At 34.8% G+C, this 21,595-nt stretch overlaps 1 protein-coding gene across 1 annotated transcript in view; it reads left to right on the top strand.

Annotated features, from left to right (window-relative positions):
• LOC120879479 (cadherin-10) overlaps nucleotides 1–21,595 on the top strand; it is a 112,408-nt gene that overhangs the window by 75,848 nt on the left and 14,965 nt on the right. Inside the window, exons 5-8 of the mRNA XM_040262496.1 lie at nucleotides 7,892–8,079; nucleotides 9,376–9,629; nucleotides 14,457–14,593; nucleotides 19,889–20,010. Of these exons, the coding sequence (XP_040118430.1) occupies nucleotides 7,892–8,079; nucleotides 9,376–9,629; nucleotides 14,457–14,593; nucleotides 19,889–20,010 (701 nt within the window). The remainder of the gene's footprint in view (nucleotides 1–7,891; nucleotides 8,080–9,375; nucleotides 9,630–14,456; nucleotides 14,594–19,888; nucleotides 20,011–21,595) is intronic.

Genomic DNA, 21,595 nt, shown 5'->3' with positions numbered 1-21,595 from the left:
TAATAAATGAAAATTTGGATGTTGTATGAGGGTGTTGACAATAACCTCAGTATACACTTATTTAAGTAGCCTTATCTTTTGGCCAGTCCTTAAGAAGTATTCTTTGCAATATCACCATTTAGGTTTTTATTTCTAAATGCAAATTTGCACAGGCAAATTGGAAATGGCAATTGCCTTTCTCCTCTTTGCATTCGTGTCTTTGTGCTTAAGTCGATAACCAAACTAAGAACATACTCACCGGGAAGAAATATTTATCTGCCCTAAACATTAAAAGAAAAGCAAATGATTCAATCTGACACCTGGGAATGAATTGGAAATAACTATAAATTGGAATTGATAAGAAAGCGTACCACATAATTAAAGCTTCATCAACTGTAAGGTAAAAAATAAGAAGCATGCAAATAGATGCCTTTAAGGAAACATGAAATGTAAGATGGATGGCAGGTGCTGCTTTGCCTTTGACAGTGAGTGCAGCACAGTCTGTCTCCTTTCTGGATCCTCTCCTGCGGCTTGCCTTACACGGTAGACACCTTTGCAAGCTCTTCATTAAAGCAATTTCAGTTTGCTTGACAAACTAGCATACCTGTGTTCAACAGACAAGTTTTGGAAATAAATTTAAGAGTATGAATGAATAGCTCTCTCATACCTTTAATATATAGAAATGCACTTTTTAAACTTTGAAGTAGACCCAGTAAATCTCATCCTTGAATAAGTTTCTTAGCATAAACACAGTTCCAGAGAAAGCGTTATCTAACTATACATCGTGAGCACTGAGTAAAGATTTATTGAATAAATAAATTACTGAAGTGGCCATATAATCAAAACAATTATGAATGTATATGTTCTATATGTGGATACAACATATATGTTTTTTATAGTATGACTATCTGAATTATTTAAGAGAGGAACTAAATCTATGGTATTTTAATGAATGAGCTCAATCTTAGTCATTGCTTTTCTGGAAAGAATAGAACTCCTTGAAAACAATTTGACTAGTGTTTCAAAAAAATAAATATATTTTTGTGCATGTATAGAGGAGCCTGGCAGGCTACAGTCCATAGGGTCACAAAGAGTCCCTGATGCTGGGAGAGACTGAGGAGAAGAAGGCAACAGAGGACGAGATGGTTGGATGACATCATCGACTCAGTGGACATGAGTTTGAGCAAACTTCAGGGGATAGGAAATTACAGGGAAGCCTGACGTGCTGCAGTCTATGGGGTCACAAAGAGTAGGACTCTACTAAGTGACTGAACAACAACATAATATGAATCAATGGAAAATGATTACTTCCTACTAAACCTCAGAAAGTACTGAAAATTAACATGGATAATGCTTACTCTCATGAAAATGAAATAACCTTCTGATGGAAACAGTCTCTGCACCTGCTGCTGCTGCTGCTAAGTCGCTTCAGTTGTGTCCGGCTCTGTGCAACCCCATAGACGCCAGCCCACTAGGCTCCTCTGTCCCTAGGATTCTCCAGGCAAGAATACTGGAGTGGGGTGCCGTTTCCTTCTCCAATGCATGAAAGTGAAAAGTGAAAGGGAAGTAGCTCAGTCGTGCCTGACTCTTAGTGACCCCATGGACTGCAGCCTACCAGGCTCCTCCGGTCCATGGGATTTTCTAGGCAAGAGTACTGGAGTGGGGTGCCATTGCCTTCTCTGCACCTACCAAAGAATAAAACAAAGAAATAAAAGGTTTTGGATCCTTGACCAGAACTATACTAATGACAAGTTCAAAGCAGACAGATTTTCAGAATCTAAGCCTGTGCCTGAAACTACAACAATCTCAAAGAAAGTCCAAACTAAAAACAAAAAGTGGGAGAACAAGTTTGCAGAAACAATACTCCCAGTGAAATCTATGATACAGTAAAATTAATCAAACAAACAAAAAAACCACTTTTTTTCTTTTTATCTATCTCCCTGCTAAAAGATCCATGATGCAGAAACTTTCTACCATAACCTGATAATCTCCAATTTCATCAGGATAATTTTCTATTTAATTTAAAAAATAATAATAATAATTCACTTCAGGAAATTTTCTGGCAGTCCACTGGTTAGGATTACATTTTCAGTGCCAAGGTCGTGGCTCAGTCCCTGGGCAGGGAACTAAAATCCCACAGGCCACAAGGTGTTGCCAATGATAATAATAATAATAATTTGCTCCAAAGTATTACATTCATAGATAAAATTTTAAAATAGAAGATAAGCCACCCATTCCATTCTTCCTCCCCATAGCTCTAATCATCACAGAAAACAATGATAAAGTTACTCTTTTTAGTTCACCTAGGTTAACTGTAATTAAGTAATATTTTCTTGTTATTTAAAAAATTTTGTAGATTGCCTTTTGACTTCTTTTCATGATTCTTGAAAATGGAGCTCAGTGGCATCTCAATCTATTCTCCCCTTAATATAATTATAACACATTTCAAAATTTCTCTATTGGTTATATCACCAAGTTTAACTGTTATGAAATTTCTTTTATATCCACCATTCTCAGCCTTCCTCTCTTTCTATCCCAATAGCATTTTCACTGAAGCAGTAAATATATCTAATAAATTTTTAACCATATCTTAAAAAAATCTTTATAATTTTTAAAATGCACTTTTCAAAGTATTATGCATGTAAACATAATTATTAAATTTAATACAAAGTATTAAACATGTAAAACATGTTTTACATTCAACGTTAATGTTGACTATTTAGTTCAAAACTGTAAACTAAAGCATACACCAGCTCTTAAAAGTCTTAAGAGAAAATAAGCCAGATATTTTATTTTCCATGGAATGATTTCCACTATTGACAGAGATCCTCTTTAGTAAAGTTGTATTTTCAGAGATGTTACAGATTTGCACTTTAGAGGTGCTATTCAAAATTTATTAGTGAAAAAACATGATAGCACTTAGCTCAATTCTAGCAACATTCAGAGTTATAAACCTAGGTTCATCAGTATTCTCCCTTCAGCATGGGCTGGCTAATCTCTGGAGTTCAGGAAAGTCTGCCATCCCAGACATTTCTTTTTCATTTTCTTAATTCGGATGCATAGTTCTCTAGATCTTCTGTATTCCTGTTTCTTGATTTAACTTCTTGTTTTTTTGGAATATATTCTTCATTAGGTTATTTTAAAAGGGCTAAAGTGAAAGAAATTTGCTGAGTCTAAAACTATCTTTATTGGGCTATCATACTTGATTAATACTGTGGCTATAGTGAAAATTCAAGGTTCAAAATAACTTTATCATCAAATTTTGATGACATTTCTCAGTATCTTTCTAGGATCAGGGGTTACCTTGAAATGTCCACTGACATTTTGATCCATGTCTTTTATTTTTCCCAACCTCACAATTATATATTAATTTTTAATCATGTGGACTTCCTTCCACTGTCCTCTAACTCACCAGATCTGTCCTTTGTGATTTTAATTTTCCCTTTAACCCATCCATTATTTTTTAACTGCTTCAACCCTGACTACTTCTAGATGTTGTATTTAGCTTCAATCAGTATAGGGAGCCACTTTTCATTCTCTAGTAAAAATTTTATAACTTTCATTCCTTAAAACATAATGAGTATATTTTAAAAATATGCTCCACCTGATGACTCTACGTTACTTGTTTGTTGATGTGATCCAGCTAAAGTGTTTTACTTGTCTTGATTTTGCTTTTGAATTTTATGTTATTGCTGCTTTTCACTGTTTTTTTTTTTTTCTTTTCCTACTGACTCTACTTGTGATTCTTTTTGTGTTATTATGTATGTGGGATCGAACCCACGTCTTCTGTACTGCAGGTGGATTATAAACCACTGAGCCACCGGGGAAGCCCTGAATTTTAAATGGAAGATATTTATTTCCATCAAGTGCCAGTAAAGATTAATAACACTATTAAACAAAGCTGTATTTGACAATTATTTATGATGTATATGGGTTTGCTTGTTTGTTTTATGTTTTCATATAGCATGCAGTAGCTATAAGAGAACATAAGTAATCACTACTTTAAAGCATTACAAGGACTTTAAAAATAGTTTTCATTCACATGCAAGATACTCAAATTGTGTGTGTGTGTGTGTGTGTTTGAGGGAGATTATTCACACACACACACACACACACACACGTAGTATTTATGGTTTTCCAAACAGAATAGTGTTGAGGTCTTATTTACGTTTTGTAAAAATAATGTCCCACTGTGTATAATTTTCTGAAATTTGCCTTTTTCCACTTAATATGATGCAACTAAGATTCATCCATATTTTTGATGTAACTATAGCTCATATTTTTCAATTTTATATTATGTTAGGATGTATGATAATGTAACAGTTTATTTACCTATTTTCAGGCTGTTTGACATTTGGATTCTTTTCCTATTTTTTTTTGCTTTATAAACAATAATTCCATATGGCATTTCTGCAGCTATTCTTCTCAGAACATTGGTGGATTTTATTTATGATAATATTTAACTTCACATCATAGTATCCTATTATGGGTTGAAATATGTTCCATAAAAATACAGCTTTAAGTCTTTATGTGAAAATAGGGTCTTTATAGAGGTGATCAAGTTAAAAGGAGGTATTTAAGTTTGGGGCCCTTTTCTAATATGACTGGTATCCTTAAAGAGGGGACAATTAGAATACACAGAGGGACATGCACAGAGGGAAGACAATGTGAAATTACAGGGAAAAGATGGCCACGTGGTTGGAATGATGCATGGACAAATCAAGGAACGCCAGTGACTGCTGGCAAGCACTAGAAGCTAGAAAAGGCAAAGAGGAATCTTCTCTAGAGCTGTGGAGAAAAGAATGGCCCTGCCAGATACTTAGGTTTCATAATTCTAGCTTTCAAAACTGTAAGACAATAAATTTTTATTGTTTGAAGCCACCTAGATTTCTTTAAGCTTTTTTATTTTATATTGAAATCAGCTGATTAATAATGTTGTGCTAGCTTCAGGTGGATATCAAAGGGACTCAGCCATACACATATGTGTATCCAAAGGGAGAGACAGAGGTGGCCAGGCAAAGAATTGTGTAGAAAATCTTTCATAAGGAAGAAAACTGCATTACATTGAAGAGGAAAAATGTATTTGAGAAACCTAAAGAAGACCAGTGTATGGAGACTATTAATTAAGGGTGAAAATGACAGGAAATAAGAATCTATGGCGGGCCAACCTATCTATGTTTTAAGTACAAATTGAGTTGTCAAATAATTTCAAAGCTCTGAATAATTATTGATTAAATTATTGTTTTCAAAAGGGTGATATGGCTGCAGTGTGCACTCAGAGTATAAAAGATTTAATTGGATTTGGCCAATTATAGGACCTGGCAGATGAGTTAGGTAGTTTCTCAGATATCCAATAAAAGAAAAAGTACATAGTGGCTATTACATTCAAAGAAATACAATGGGAATATGGCGGTGAAAAATTGCAAAGTTTTCCCTGTCTTGTGTAACATCCTCATGGTACATACAAATAAACAAGTAAATCATAAAATACCTAGCAGTGGTAAGTGATAGGAAGAGTGATGCCTTCTCAAAAAGGTTCTTTTCAGTAAAATATTAAGCTTCTGAGGGGTCATAGATGAGTGAGTAGTCACCTGAAGAAGAAAGAGGATGAACCATCTGATTATCCAGGAATAGGTGTTTCTAAGAGAAGAAATAGCAAAGGCAAAGAAAGCCAACAAGACAGTAACTAAAGAATGAATTGAGAGTTGCTGTCAACATTGTGTAACCAGAAATTAATGGAGAGAAAAAAATGTAGAAAAAGAATTGAAAAGTACACATTAAGTGACCAACTAGTGTGTGGTAGAAACAGAGTCCTAATGGTGTCTCCTAGGAAAGGACTTTTCAAACTGAGATGTTATTGGCCTCTGTATTAGTTTGTTAGGGCTGCCCTGCAAGGCACCACAGAATGTATGACATTTGTCTTCTCATGGTTATTGAAGCTGGGAGTCCAAGATCAAGGTGGTTTCTCCTGAGGTTTCTCACTGACTTGCAGATGGCCATCTTCTTCCAGGCTTCACATGGGCTTTCCTCTTGTGCCTGATTGTGTCTAAACACTTGTCATGTTAGACTAGGGCTCAACCTAACCTCCTCATTTAACCTTAATTACCTCTGTGAAGATGTTATATTCTAGTACAGTCATATTCTGAGATCCTGAATAGGGTTTAGGAGTTCAACATATGAATTTTAAGGGCCCTACCCCCCCCAAACACTCAACACATAAGAGAGCCATTTTCTCAGATTTGGTAAATTGTGTTATAACTATTTGAGGACAATGGGGGAAGAAGTTTATGTGAGGGAAATAGTATGTGAAAATATAGAGATGTAGGAAATTAATTTTTGACAAGAAAGACTTTGAAAAGTCCAGTTTGGTATAAATCTTTCCTGGAAGTGACAGAAGGAAAGACACATTCAGTGCTGTTCAGTTCAGTTCAGTCACTCAGTCATGTCCGACTCTTTGCGACCCCATGAATTGCAGCACGCCAGGCCTCCCTGTCCATCACCAACTCCCGGAGTTCACTCAGACTCATGTCCATCAAGTCAGTGATGCCATCCAGCCACCTCATCCTCTGTTGTCCCCTTCTCCTCCTGCCCCCAATCCCTCCCTGCATCAGAGTCTTTTCCAATGAGTCAACTCTTGGCATGAGGTGGCCAAAGTACTGGAGCTTCAGCTTTAGCATCATTCCTTCCAAAAAATCCCAGGGTTGATCTTCTTCAGAATGGACTGGTTGGATCTCCTTGCAGTCCAAGGGACTCTCAAGAGTCTTCTCCAAAACCACAGTTCAAAAGCATCAATTCTTCGGCGCTCAGCTTTCTTCACAAGTCCAACTCTCACATCCATACATGACCACTGGATAAACCATAGCCTTGACTAGATGGTCTTTTGTTGGCAAACTAAGTCTGCTTTTAAATATGCTATCTAGGTTGGTCATAACTTTTCTTCCAAGGGGTAAGCATCTTTTAATTTCATGGCTGCAGTCACCATCTGCAGTGATTTTGGAGCTCAAAAAAATAAAGTCTGACACTGTTTGCACTGTTTCCCCATCTATTTTACATTAGGAAAGATATAGTCAGGCCAGGGTATGACTAGCTAAGAGGTCTGGACTTTATTATGTATATTAAGGAGAATTACTTAAGGTTTATGAGCGAGAATCTGCTCTAATCAGAAGTGTGCTTTGGCTCAATTAATCTGTCAGTAGCATGTAGTTTATGATCAGGTGCTAAAACATAAATCTCATTTAGCAGGAGAGCTGGTTCATGCTGGAAGCACAACTAGAGTCAGGGGCTTAGATAAATTCTTGTTTTGCTCTGAATGGAAGGGAGTTTGTCAGAATTTAGTGTTTTCACACTGACACTGTGAAGGACATCTTTGTATTCCTCACAGATTATCCTTTGTGTCTCCTGTCACAAACAGAAGTGGGGTTCCTTCCCACTATGGCTGATTGCATGGAATTTTGTAATGTTCTGCTCTGCAGCTGCAATAAACTGAGTAGTAAATAACTGAAAACAAGAAAGGAAAAACAATTTAAAAATATGTTCATTCACTGTAATATAGAAATATTTGTGGTATATTCTGTGATGTGCTGTGATTGTATAAACACATACAGGTACATATTTGTACTCAAAGCTAATCTCTAGTTACTTATGCAAATGCCAAAGAAGACAACATGCTCTTTTTAAAACCAGAATTCTTGGTATAGATTGTTTCACTAGTAAGCACAGATCAAGCACCCTATATTTCTACTTTTTCTGTCCCAAAACTATATATTATACATATTATGTGTATTCAACTTATTAGTAAACATCTAATGTAAAGTTTAAGATTTATAATATTTGCTCACACACATTTTACCTTTAAATACTCTATTGAGGAAATCTCTCTTTCTCTCTCTCTTTTCTTCTGTAATCTATACAGACACCATCCATCTTCGAGTTCTTGAATCCTCCCCAGTTGGCACAGCCATTGGAAGTGTAAAAGCAACTGATGCTGACACTGGGAAAAATGCTGAAGTAGAATACCGAATTATTGATGGTGATGGGACTGATATGTTTGACATTATAACTGAGAAGGACACACAGGAGGGCATCATTACTGTGAAAAAGGTGCAGAACAGCCGTGGAAATAATCATCTGTTTAGAAAGTAGATATTTTGCTATGTGTTATCCACTCAAGCATTGTCCATTAAGAAATATCCCTATCATGTTCCACTGTAAATGCATAAGTATGAGGGACATAAAGCCAAAGATCACCTTGGATGTTCTGACCCAGTGCTTTTGTTAATTAAAACATGAAACCTGAGATTTTACAAAATTTAGAAGGCAAGGTAATATATGTGTGATTGTATTTCTGAGTCACATTAATTAAAGCCCCTTATTAACATTGTTTCCTTAAAAATAGTTAACAGCTAATAATAGCAATATATCATCACAGTTGGAGGCATAAAAAGTAACATGCCATCTATCCAGATGTATGAAGCAATAATTAGAGTTGCTAATGAAAAGAGACAGCATGGATTGGAAGATAATTTCATTGTTCACATTTTCCCTTCTGCTACATAAATTAAGCTTTTCTGCTCACATATGCTCAGTGATACAATTTAAAGGTAACTAGTTTTTTATTGTAGCATCAGTACCATCATTATAAGAAAAAGTAAGGCCCAGTAGAATTTAGGTCCTAATAAACTGTCCTGCATACTACGTGCATAAAGTAACCACTAGTTAATCACAAAACTCTCCTCAGGTTCTATTACAAAGTTCAAAGTACGCAAAGACAATGACCGGCAAAGGAGGGGCCAACTCAATATTTAAGTTTCTTTTTGTTTCATAATGTAACCTAATTACCAGTTACTATCAGAATTTTTCTCTTTACCTAAGGTTGTTCTTATTTTCAGTGTTTCACATGACTGCTGAAAGGTTTTGTATTAGTCTTCAAACTTTCATCACATTTATGTAGTACCATGGGCCTGTTAAACGGAATGGAAATATCACAGCAAATATTTTTAAAGATTACTGAATTTTTTGCTTTGAAAAATTTAGCTGTAGCCAGCAACTCAGCACACACATATATACACACAAACCACCAACCCATGTTTTGTAATGGGTTGCCATCATATAAGATAGATATTAATATCCATTTCAATTTTTCTAAGATTTAGATTCTCATTTTCTTATGTTCTGATGTACTACATTTCAAGTACATGAAAATAAAACTGAATTCCACCTGATATGTAAAAGTAGTTTTATTTTATATTTTTATTACTTTAATTATTTACAGTTAATGAACAACTTGACAGAACTCAATTAGGCTTTAAAAGTCACACTGTAACTTGGAAAGGACATATGATTCAATTTTGTTCTATCTAATTTGATGATTTATTTACTTATTTATTCTTAATGCAGCCACTTGACTATGAGAGCCGAAGGCTTTACACTCTGAAGGTTGAAGCAGAAAATACCCATGTGGATCCACGTTTTTATTACCTAGGACCTTTTAAAGATACAACAATTGTGAAAATCTCTATTGAAGATGTGGATGAACCCCCTGTTTTCAGCAGATCCTCCTATCTGTTTGAGGTTCATGAAGATATTGAAGTGGGTACAATCATTGGTACTGTAATGGCAAGAGACCCAGATTCTACTTCTAGCCCCGTTAGGTAAGTATGCTTATGCTTACAATGAAAAGAAAGGGAACTGAAGTAAATGGAGAGATGATGAAATTTTATTTAAAGCACTAAAGGCATTGAAAGAGCTGTGCATACATTTGCTAAGCACACGTATTTAAAATAAATTGTTTATGTTCTGGGGTAGGGTAGGCATAAGGTTCACAGTTTGCTTCAGTTTTAATCATGCCTGTTACTGAAAACTGACTTGCATCTTCCTATCTCTTTAAAGTATTTATTGTTCTGACTGATGCCTGACACAGGTAAAAGAGATGTTTTTCAGCTGTGCATTTGCAGTGTAACTAAATCAATTTATTTGTATTTTTGGGTTCTTAAATAAAATGTGAGGTTGAGAGAAGCTTTAGTAATTAAAATGAATATAATCATAACAATGTCATAAGGCACTATGATTTTAGAAACTCTTCTTTATTCCTATCAGCAAAGGGGAGAGTTTTTGGTTGTTCTTTTGGTTATATCAGACAACTTAGAACATTCTAGAAAGATCAGAATCATTTCAAATTTTTCCTTTGCTTTGTTTTCTTATGGCCCCTAAAACATATAAGATCTGATAAACACATACAAATGAGAAAGACAAAGTTTTCATTGACATTTGTTCTCTCATTTTAAAAAATGTACCAAGTACCTATATATACAATATTAAGCATCAAAATGACTACTCACTTTAAGCTGTTAGTCCATCAGTTGTTTTGGATTTCATTTGCTTCCTTAATCCTGAGCAGACTGGTTTTGCTTATCCTTTTTATAATGTGGGCCAGTCAAGAAGAAGTTCAAATGGTTGTACAGTTTTCAAGTACACACCTCTCTGACTCCTAACTATGCAGCAACAGAATTCTGGGAATATCTAATTTTATGTACCATGTGACTCTAGCTCAAAGTTTAAATTCTCTAAGTCCTGTCATATCTTAAGTGCAGTCATTCATATATATATATATATATAATTTAATTTATGTAATTTTACCTAAACATTTTCTTATAGTCACATACAGCATGACAGGTTACATATTGGCAGCCAAAACTTGCATATGGTACTCAAGTATAGCTCCCACCTGCCACCATGACTTTCTCATAAATGTCTTTTCTCCCATCCATTTGTCTTCACTATTGCTACATTCCTTGGATTTTTTTTTCAAATTTTTTTTTGTCATTTATTTGGTAAACATTTACTGAATATACACTTTTATTTTTTCCCTATTAAATACCTAACAAGCATTCCCTTGACATAGCTCCTAACTGACTTTAACAGCCTGTGTTCTGTGTTTCTAGTTTTCAAAGAGCCTTTTTAAAATAAAAAATAGTATTTTTTAAAAGTTCAGTTCACATCTAATGACATTATAAAGTGATGATATAAAGATCTATTTCCACTTAATGAAATAGATTCTGACTGCATGGACTGTCGCCTGCCAGGTTCCTCTGTCCGAGGGATTCTCCAAGCAAGAATTCTGGAGTGGGTTGCTATTTCCTTCTGAATCCAGGGATCAAACCCACATCTGTTATATCTCCTGCATTGGGAGGCGAGTTTTTCACCACTAGCACCATCTGGGAAGCCCCATCTTATAGACTAATGGTTATTATATGTTAAAATATGTCTGTGGATTCTTTTTTAATTAAATTTTTCATCAGGATGCAAATCTATGGACCAGGAGAAAAAAAAAATCCATTTATATCTACTAAGCAACAGAATTAATGACTTCATTGCTTGTTAATGACAAAGTCTAGCCACGTTTTTTGTTATATATTTGAATTTATACTAACAAGGCAGAAAATGAACATGAATATTTTTGGATGTTAATCTTGATATACCATGCAGATTTTATAAAGTATATAATCAAAGAAATAACGTAAATTTACTAAACCAATGCATTTAGAGATGGATAACCCACTCCAGTACTCTTACCTGGAAAATCTATGGGCAGAGGAGCCTGGTGGGCTGCAGTCCATGGGGTCGCTAAGAGTTGGACACAACCAAGCGATTTCACTTTCAGTTTTCACTTTCATGCCTTGGAGAAGGAAATGGCAACCCATTCCAGTATTCTTGCCTGGAGAATCCCAGGGACGGTGGAGCCTGGTGGGCTGCTGTCTATGGGGTCGCACAGAGTCAGACACGACTGAAGCGACTTAGCAACAGCAGCAGCAGCAGCAGCAGCAGCAGCAGCAGCAGCAGCAATGGGGCTTCCCAAGTGGCGCTAGTGGTAAAGAACCTGCCTGCCAATACAGGAGGCATAAGAGACCCAGGTTTGATCCCTGGGTTGGGAAGATCCCCTGGAGCAGGAACTGGAAACCCACTCTAGTATTGTTGCCTGGAAAATTTCATGGACAGATGAGCCAAAGGGCTACAGTTTATGGGGTCACAAAGAGTCGGACACTACTGAATGTGCACACACACATACAATAGGATAATACTGGTCATATTATAAACTGTCCATGTCATATATCATGGATGCTAATGCAATAATCAAAAGGACTTACCTAAAATATATCTCTGGAACTGATTTCTAAAATGAAAATGTTAGATAACATGTAGAATTTATCAACAGAGAATTGAAAAATATACAGTTGACCCTTGATCAACTTGAGGATTAGGGGTATAGATCTCCCCTGCGCCTATGCAGTCAAATATCTGAGTATAACTTCATAGCTGGCCCTTGCATCCATGGCTCTGCATCTGAAGAGTCAACCTCAGATTTATTTATTTTAATAAATGCATACTGTAATTTATATTTGTAGTAAAAATGGACCCATAGAATTCAAACCCATGTTGTGCAAGAGTCAGCAATAATTACGTCAACTGTGAAAAAGAACTAGGATCTCTCTGCATCTTCCAGATAATTTCACATAATCATTTAAATTTATCATTGTTTTCTAAACTGAACTACAAAAAAAAAAAAAGACAAAACACATATAAAATGGCTTTGACAAAGAAAATGATACTTTATATTGATTTACAGCCTTCAATTTCCTGCCATAATTTTATAGAAATAAGGATATTTATTTGCCAAAATGCCAACGGAGTCATTATTTCTTTTATTCAACAAATATTTGTGGGTGACCATATCAGTTACTAATATGTTTCTCAAGAAATTTTCAGTTTGTTAAGAAAGTAGATTCAGTGTGAGAAGTAATATTCATTGAGTATGTACTAGACACTAAGTATGATGCTTGCTGTTTTCATGTTTGATTTCCTGTTTGAGATGTGAGATGAACTCCTAACACAATATGGTAAATGGCAAGGTGCTTTAGGATGAAAGGGGACAAATAGCTTCTACTTCAGGTAATAATGGAATACTTCAAGGAGGAGGTAAAATTTATGTTGGATTTTTCAGTAGTGTAAAAATTTTGTCAACTTGAAATGTAATTTATGAATTATTTCAGATATAATATTTTGCTTTATTTGTGAATGGCTAAAACATGTAGTTTGAATAGAAAACTAAATTCATGTTATGTTGTTAGAAAGGGCTGGGGTTTATTAAGGAAATTTGTAAATTACTACTCTATTCCACTTAGAACAGACTTAAAATAAAAATCTAAAATAAGCCATCCTCAAACATAAAATCACATTAACTCTATTGGTTTGTTAAATTATTTTTCTAATGCAATTTATTCAAAATCCAGCATAAAGATCGTATATTTCAACTGCTTTTTGGAAACATTATACAAGTTTGGAACAGGAAAAGAATAAAAAGTTTTATGGAACTTTCAAAATTATTTTGTATTATTACTTATAAAATATAATTTAAAATACTATTTCATATATTTTCCTTAAATAAATGACCGTTGTGGCTTAGGAAAATATGTGCCATAACATATTACTCCAGTTTTGTCATGTTTATCTTGCTTTATTTTTAAAATGTTTTAATAGGGAACATTAAAGATAACTTGGGGGATTATGCTTGCTGCCTCCAGAATTTCAAGATATTCATAAACCACTAGGAGTGTGAAGTGGCAGGAACCACCAATGAGAGTTACTCTTTTAAACCTTGAGTGACAATCTCCAAAATAATGGGATTTATACCAACTACATCATCCTAATGCATAAACCTGTTGTTAGGCTTTAGAATAACACTCAATACTATGCCTTTAATCAATTTGCAGAATAGTTGCCTTTTAAATACATACACTAAGATTTTATTTGATAAAATATCTAGAAACTCCTATCCCAAACTTTTTTTACTCAAAATATCTCTGGTTAAAATGTATACATTTTATAGTGATACATGTAGGTAAAAATCTGAAGCAAACCAGTAAATCATATTGAAACTTTGAAACTTTGGAACACTGTCATAATTTGATAACCTACTACTCTGAGGAAACTAACATCTCCAATATTCTTACTCCAAAACTTTGCTTCTGGGAATGATCTTTTGTATTTGACCCATGTAATAATTCTTTAATAGGATTAACAATCACTAGGTAAATTCAGTTGGTAGGGTAAAACTTGTAATTCTAAGCTTTGTGGAAAAAATACATCAAGGCCAGTTAAATATGCAATACATAATGACTTAATAACATAAAACATTGAGAACACCAGCATTTAAATGCACAGTAAAAGTCAATTCAGCCTTAGGAAGAGGTTTTGGGGAGATGATAGAGGGTCAATGTGTATAAGTGTGTGTATGTGTGTGTGTGTGTGTGTGTGTGTGTGTGTATGATAAATCCATGACAACAGTCTGCATTCTGGATCAGTACTTTGCACTTTCCTAAAATTATTAAATATCACTATATGTGTGTCTCTGCATTTCACCATTTTCTCCTGCAAGCCATCAATAATACTGCCATGTATTTTTCTCTGCCTTCTATGTTCAGATTTTCCTTGGATCGCCATACTGACCTTGACAGGATCTTTAACATACATTCTGGAAATGGATCCCTTTATACATCAAAGCCACTTGACCGTGAACTATCTCAGTGGCACAATCTTACTGTTATAGCTGCTGAAATCAGTAAGATGAATTTTATGTATATCATATTTAGCATAATTTTAGGTTTTATTTTATATTAAGAATAATTCCATCTCATTGCACAAATGAATCGTAATTTCAATCTAAGGTTTGAAAAGGCTCCTTAACACCTATAATTTTTTTAAATAGTTTCTATATATACTGAGCAATAGCTGTGGGCATCCACCAATCTACATTCAGTATTAACTAATAAAAATGATCTAGAATTAGAAACTAAAGATATTCTCTTTGGGGGAAAGGGAAGTGCATTAAATTCATCACATGGACACTATGAATTAAAATTTATGCTGAAATGCTAGAAGTCCATTTTTTAACAATAAACACAGAGATAGATATGATTACTTCTTTTTAACAGGTGAAGAAACAAAGGTAGCCATAATAATAGCTAACATTAAGCACTCTAAACAGGTATTCTAAGAAATTTAAATCAATTTTTTCTTCCTAATATTTGTATTGACCTTATTTAACAGAGAATGAAGTAAGACTCCAGAGATTTTAGTAACTTGTCCAAAGTCACAATGCCAGAAGTAATAAAATTGGGATTTGAAACTAGTCATTCTATTTTTAGATCTAATAATTAATTCTATACTTAATTTATAAAAGTTCACCCAACTAGTATCAGACAGAGCCAGCATTCAAAGTCATGTGTGCATGCTAAGTCACTTCAGCCATGTCCAGCTCTCTGTGAACTTACGGACTGTTGCCCACCAGGCTCCTCTGTCCATGGGACGCTCCAGGCAAGAATACTGGTGTGGGTTACTATGCTCTCCTCCAGGGGATCTTCGCAGCACAGGAACAGAGCCCGTGCGTCTCTTGTGTCCCTTGCACTGGCAGGCAGGTTCTTCACCCTAGCACCACCTGGGAGGCCCATTCAAAGTCTTATTTGTCTCCAATTGCAAATGTTCTTGCCCATATACAGGACTGGGATACATAATCTTTAGAGCTCATTGTAAAATGAAAATCTCAGGCCTCATGTTAAAATATGATGAAGAAATTTAAGATGGCAACAGTAGAGCATTAAATAAGGGTGGGGCCTTCTGAGTGTGAGGCCCTGCTCCATTGTACATGCCCCTGAAGCAAGCCCTGTCCACACATGCAAACCTGTTCATGGTTTCTGATTCCTGTATTATGACATGTGCGTGGAATAGAGCAACTCTGTCTTAAATAGAAGCATTAATTAGGGACTAAATCATGGAGTTTTAAAAAAAAAAGACTATACCTTTCAGATCTGAAAAAGTAAGCTGAATCCACAAACACATATCAAGGTCAAGTTATTTGAAGTAATCATCCCAAGATTTGGAAGGCAGGGCACTGGGGCTGAAATATCAAGCCCCAGAAGGATGGAGCTGGGCCAGACTCATCATCAGCAATGAACCTAATGCCTCAAGAGAAAGTACTAGACTTAATTTTTTTCTTATATCTGGCTCTGAAATATAGATGAACTCTACCATCCAAAAGATCCAGGTTTTCCATAATGAAATATAAATGGCTGTACCTCTCAGGGTGAACTGAAGAGTTGTTGAGGTTTCCTTAAGGAAAGCTTTTATTTCTGTTTCTGTATCCATATCACAATGTTAAATGTGCTTGACAGGATCCAGTCTGATTATTCCAAAAATCACGATTGTTTGTGCTCTCTGCTCTAGTCAAGCTCCTTATTCAAGCCTAATGAGCTAGGAATTGCATTTTCCGTTTCAGATACTTTGAGAAATTTAACTTCTAAAGCTAGTTGAAATAATTACAATTCTGTAAAAAGCTAAGTCAATTATGTTCTTCGTTTTAAGAACTAAACCTACTTTTTGCCCTTAAACAAAACCAGTCTATGGAGTAACTGCTGGAAATGCCTACCTGCCAAACCACACACAGTGAGGGGCCCATCACGCTGTTCTGATTATTAAATGGAATGAGGGTGAGAGGGAAACAGCATATAGGGCATTGTTTTTGCTAGATTTTGAACACTGGTAAGTGTGCCATTCATCCAGAACGGTGCAGAATGACCTAGAAATGTACATCTTATCAATGTTTTTCCAGATCCTGCCTCTAACAGTTTAATTCTACATTCCTTAGCAGTGTATCCTATCATATGGCAAGTTCTATTCTAGGCAATCATTTAGTGCATTATACCATGGAGTAATTTATTCTTCTTGGGGAAAAAAATTAAATGCCATGTGGAGAATATAAAATCTAAAACTAAGGTCACCACCAGGGATTGTAAAACACATGGTTGTAGAAATCAATGAGTTCCTATAACCATATCTGAGAATTAAACTATAACCGTTGCAATACATTCTGAGAACAGTAGAGCAAAGTTTCTGACTAAGGGCTCCATTTTCTATACCTGCTTCCTTATTAGTGGAAACTCTTGCCCTAAGGAGGTGCAAAAGATACTTCTTTCTAAAACTTGGGATTTCTAGATGGCGATTTATATTTTCTTCTTCCTGGAGGTATACAAAAGCCCGTGAATATGTGGCATGGTTTTACCTTAGGACACAGATTTTAAGATCCTAGATTGCTCACAAGTTCTCACTACACTAGAGTTTGCCGGACGGCCGAGAGGCTCAGGTGGTAAAAATAAGCCGGCTCCTATTCAGTATGATGCTTCCTGGGAAGGCTTTATATTTTTATTTATACATAAGCTGCCACATCTGCCAGTAAAAAGATTAGTGTAAGCACTGTTTTTTTTTGAATAGATGACTCCAGGCCTGATGCTTTACAAAGCATGTTTATCCCTGTGGATTTAGCTTTGATTTGAAGAGCCTTGAGTTATGTGTAAAGAGGCTGGAGAATCTCTGTATTGTGTTAGAGAAGGGACTGACAGTGCAATTTTTTTAGATGTGAAACTTTTCTGTCTTTCTTGGCTTCTGTGGCACAGTTAGAAAGTGAATTGCTACCAACAAAAGAGTTATTTTTATGTCAAGACTTTGTATTGAAAGAAAACATTTTGCTTATGTCCACTAACTATAAAAGTAGGTTAAAGAGCACATTCTAGAAAATATGAATCATACCTCCCCACTCTTCCCCATAGCAACAAGTAACTCTGGGTAGCTGAGGATTCATTTATAGGTGAATCACTATGCCTCTGGGTATTATCAAATGGTTTAGGAGTAAGACAGGTAGAAAAATAGTGGAATAGCATTTTTCTCTTTTTTCTCTTCTCTCCACTTTTCCCCAAAAGTACTCCTCTTGACACCCACATGAACTCTAAGAAAACTAGTTGATATATTTTTATAGTGTAGATGCTTCGTATGGAGAAAGAAAGATTAAGCTTTTAAACAATGTAAGGAAATGAAGATATGACAGTGATAATAAAGACAATCTTAGTAACAATAGTCAATATGTATTGAAAGTGAAAGTCACTCAGTCGCGTCTGACTCTTTGCAAATCCATGGACTATACAATCCATGGAATTCTCCAGGCCAGAATACTGGAATCTGTAGCTCTTCCCTTCTCTAGGGGATCTTCCCAACCCAGGAATCAACCCAGGGTCTCCTGCATAGCAGCCGGATTCTTTACCAACTGAGCTATCAAGGAAGCCCCTGATAACAACGTGTATTAGTGTTGAGTGTTTACCAACGAACTGATACTTTGTTAAGAAATTTTCTTGTATTCACTCACCTAGTTATTCAAATAACTTCATAAGATCAGAAGTTCTATTTTGATTCATGTTGAGTAAACTGAGGCATTAGAGAAAGAGTGTAAACTGGACAAAGTTAAACACTGAATGAATGGTGAACCTGGGAATCAAGTCTGACTCCAGAGTCTAAACTCTAAAAACCACGTGACATACTAAGAAGTGAAAAACTTGTAGCAGTAGATGAGCAAATATGAAATTAGAGCCTGAGAGCTGAATATTTTTGGGTTAAGGTTGAAGGAGGACTGACCAATAGTGTTAAAGAAGGGAAGTGTTTTAAATTTTCTCTTGAAAAGAAGAAAGAAAGGTAAATCCATTTCAAATGGATTTAGAATTCTGTCTGCCTCCCTGCCAAACAATTAGTTCTTAGATGTCATTTTTTGAAACTGCTGATTTCATTATTTTAGTTACATTATAATTATATTAAAAAAGGAAGCAGAAATAAATTATTTTGTGTACTTCCTGTTTGTACCTGAGAAGTTTTTTTAACCCTTGTATCTGAAAACTATTTAGATAAAATTAGAAATTCAAATAAATTTCACAAAGGGAAAATCATTATTCATAACTCATGTAGATAGAGGCCATTTAATAAGATGGTTACTATCCCCCAGCTCACCTACTTTTCTTTTTTCTTTGCTTTATTTTTAGCTAATTACTGCTTTCTTCTTTTATATTGATCTTGAGTTTGATTTTGCCAGAGTTCACAAAGAACTTGAACTATATCCAGAGACTGAGATTTTGAGATCATGAAGGCTGATGACTATAACCTTAATTTAAGATGCTCAAACACTCTCAGGATATCAGTGCAAGTTCCTGGAAAAATCCTTAGAGGGCAAAATACAGTTATGATTAATATGAGTTTGTTACCCAAGGATAAGCTAAACAGACATGTTTGGAAATTACATTTTAACATTTACAAAAAATGCATGTTTTATGTGAAAATTTTGATGATCTTGATTTTGGCAAAAAGACTAATGATTATTATTATACTACATGTAACTATTGAACTAATATTGTTATACAAAATTGAGCTTGTATTGATGAAATGGTACAATTAGCAATTTTATTAATGAAACATTTACAATCTTGTGTTTCATTGTAAATTTCCATTCAATTTGATAGTAGGTATATAGTAAAATTTCCAAAAGGATAGTTGACAGTAGCTGTTGAAATATATTTTAGTGATAAAAGTAGTCAGAAGGGTAGGTTGTAATTAACAACTACCACATAGAAGAGGACCTCAGGCAAGTTACTGATTTATCTAATACTACTCTTCATCCAAAAAAAAACCTTGGTATAAATTATGAAATCTAATGATGTATAATAAAGATTTAATAAATATTTGTTCTTATGTTGTATATCTGGAGAGTGAAGACACAAATATTACATGAAATCAATTACACAGGATTGTGCTTTTTAAAAGATTTTTCAAATATTAATAGTACTCTTGAGCTCAATAATAGCTGAATTCATGACTATTTAATTAGGCTCTGTAGTAATTTTCTTTATTGCATTTGTTCATTACGATAGTAGAATGAAGTTGATGCTTATTTGAATATGAGTGCTTAATATCTATAAGATGCTTATATAAAATAAATCTGGTGTACAAATGTGTCTTCCTAAACAAACTTTTCCTTTCCTTTTTCTAGACAATCCCAAAGAGATGACTCGAGTGGCTGTTTTCGTGAGAATTTTGGATGTTAATGACAATGCTCCACAATTTGCTGTGTTCTATGATACCTTTGTCTGTGAAAATGCCAGACCAGGACAAGTAAGCACCCATAGGATTTAAAAGCATAGGAAGATTTTTAATGGACACTTCAAATATTTTTCTTTTCCTAATCTTGAGAGGAATGAGCAAACAGAGATAAAATCATTCATTGAAAGTCCCAGAAATATAATTAGAACAAACAAATAGCAAAGCCAAATTAGTTAGTGAGTGTTAGTCACTCAGTTGTGTCCTGCTCTTTGAGACACCATGGACTGTAGCCCTCCAGGCTTATCTATCCAATGAATTCTCCAGGCAAGAATACTGGAGTGAATAGCCATTCCTATCTCCAGGGGATCTTCCTGACCCAGGAATCTAACCTGAGTCTCCTGCATTGCAGGCAGATATGAAATAGTAGCTGCAAAACTTAAGGTGTAAGAGGAAATAACTTTTTAGCTTTCAAAAACAAAGACAAATGAATAAACAAAAGGGAAAAAAATGCTGATGTGTCATTAGATAAATATTGGTAACTGCTTGCAAGACAGGAAATGAAACTTGGGAAAACACAAATACTTGAGATCATCAAAACATTCCATCACTATTCCAACATATGCAAATACAATTTTGGAGCAGGGCAAAAGAACTCGCTCCTAAGGCTTAGACTTGTGTTTCATCATTACAACACATAAAGTGCTTAATGACTTGGTTTTCATCCTTTAAAACATTCTTCCTATACCAGCTTTGTTTATAACTGTTCAAATCTTTTCCTCAGTGGGCTCATTCTGTTGTTTGAAAAGTGCCAGCCTGTATGGTTGAAAGAAATGCTCTTAATTGGTTTGAGTGCCGTTTTCACAGAAGGGAGCTGCATGTTATAAATAATAATTGGAAATCAAACGTGTTTTATTAAAGAAAGAGAAGCCATTACGAAACTGTATTGTGTTTAGACTTCGTTTGATGCTCTTTATAAACATCAATGTCATTGTTACATTTTTATGCAAATTATATTGTGAAATAAATTCTTCCTTAGGAAGATTCTAACAGGAATTCAATAGCCTGTCTATTGTCTGAAATGGTAAAATTGCTGCAATTGGATTCTTTTTTTTTTTTTAGTTGAAAATGTTATGGAAATGTTTAATTTGGAATATTTAAAGGACTTAGCTACTTCCGACCTACTTCTTCATGAAACAGTATGCCCTAAAAATACCATTCCAAATAGTTCTGTGCTTGGCAGGCTCAGCATGATATAAGTTGAAGCCTTTTCTGTAGGAGATGAATTACCCACTTTGAAACTGCTGCATACATTGCTCCCTCTATGGTTATTCTATTTGATTTTCAAGAGATATCTTTTCAGAGCATTTGAGTCATTATAAATATGTATTCCCAAATGTATTCAAAATACACAAAATAAGGAATTGTGTTTGTTTATTTTCCTTATGCCTTTTTTCTTTTTTTGAACCTATATCTGGCTCAGTAATTTTATATTCTTTGAACTTTTAAAAACAAGTTGGTATATTGAGGGAAAATAATCAAATCAAAGATGATGTTAATTTTAAAAAGTAATTAGTCTATTTTGACAAACTTGACAGGAAGAATATGATTATTAATTTTTGTCTAATTGGCTGCATGTGCAAAACCTTCCCATATTAGT

Source organism: Oryx dammah, unplaced genomic scaffold (genome assembly GCF_014754425.2).
Source record: "Oryx dammah isolate SB20612 unplaced genomic scaffold, SCBI_Odam_1.1 HiC_scaffold_20, whole genome shotgun sequence".
Taxonomy (NCBI): domain Eukaryota; kingdom Metazoa; phylum Chordata; class Mammalia; order Artiodactyla; family Bovidae; genus Oryx; species Oryx dammah.
The sequence above is the reverse complement of the archived record's forward strand: the minus strand, read 5'-3'. Positions and strand labels throughout refer to the sequence as shown.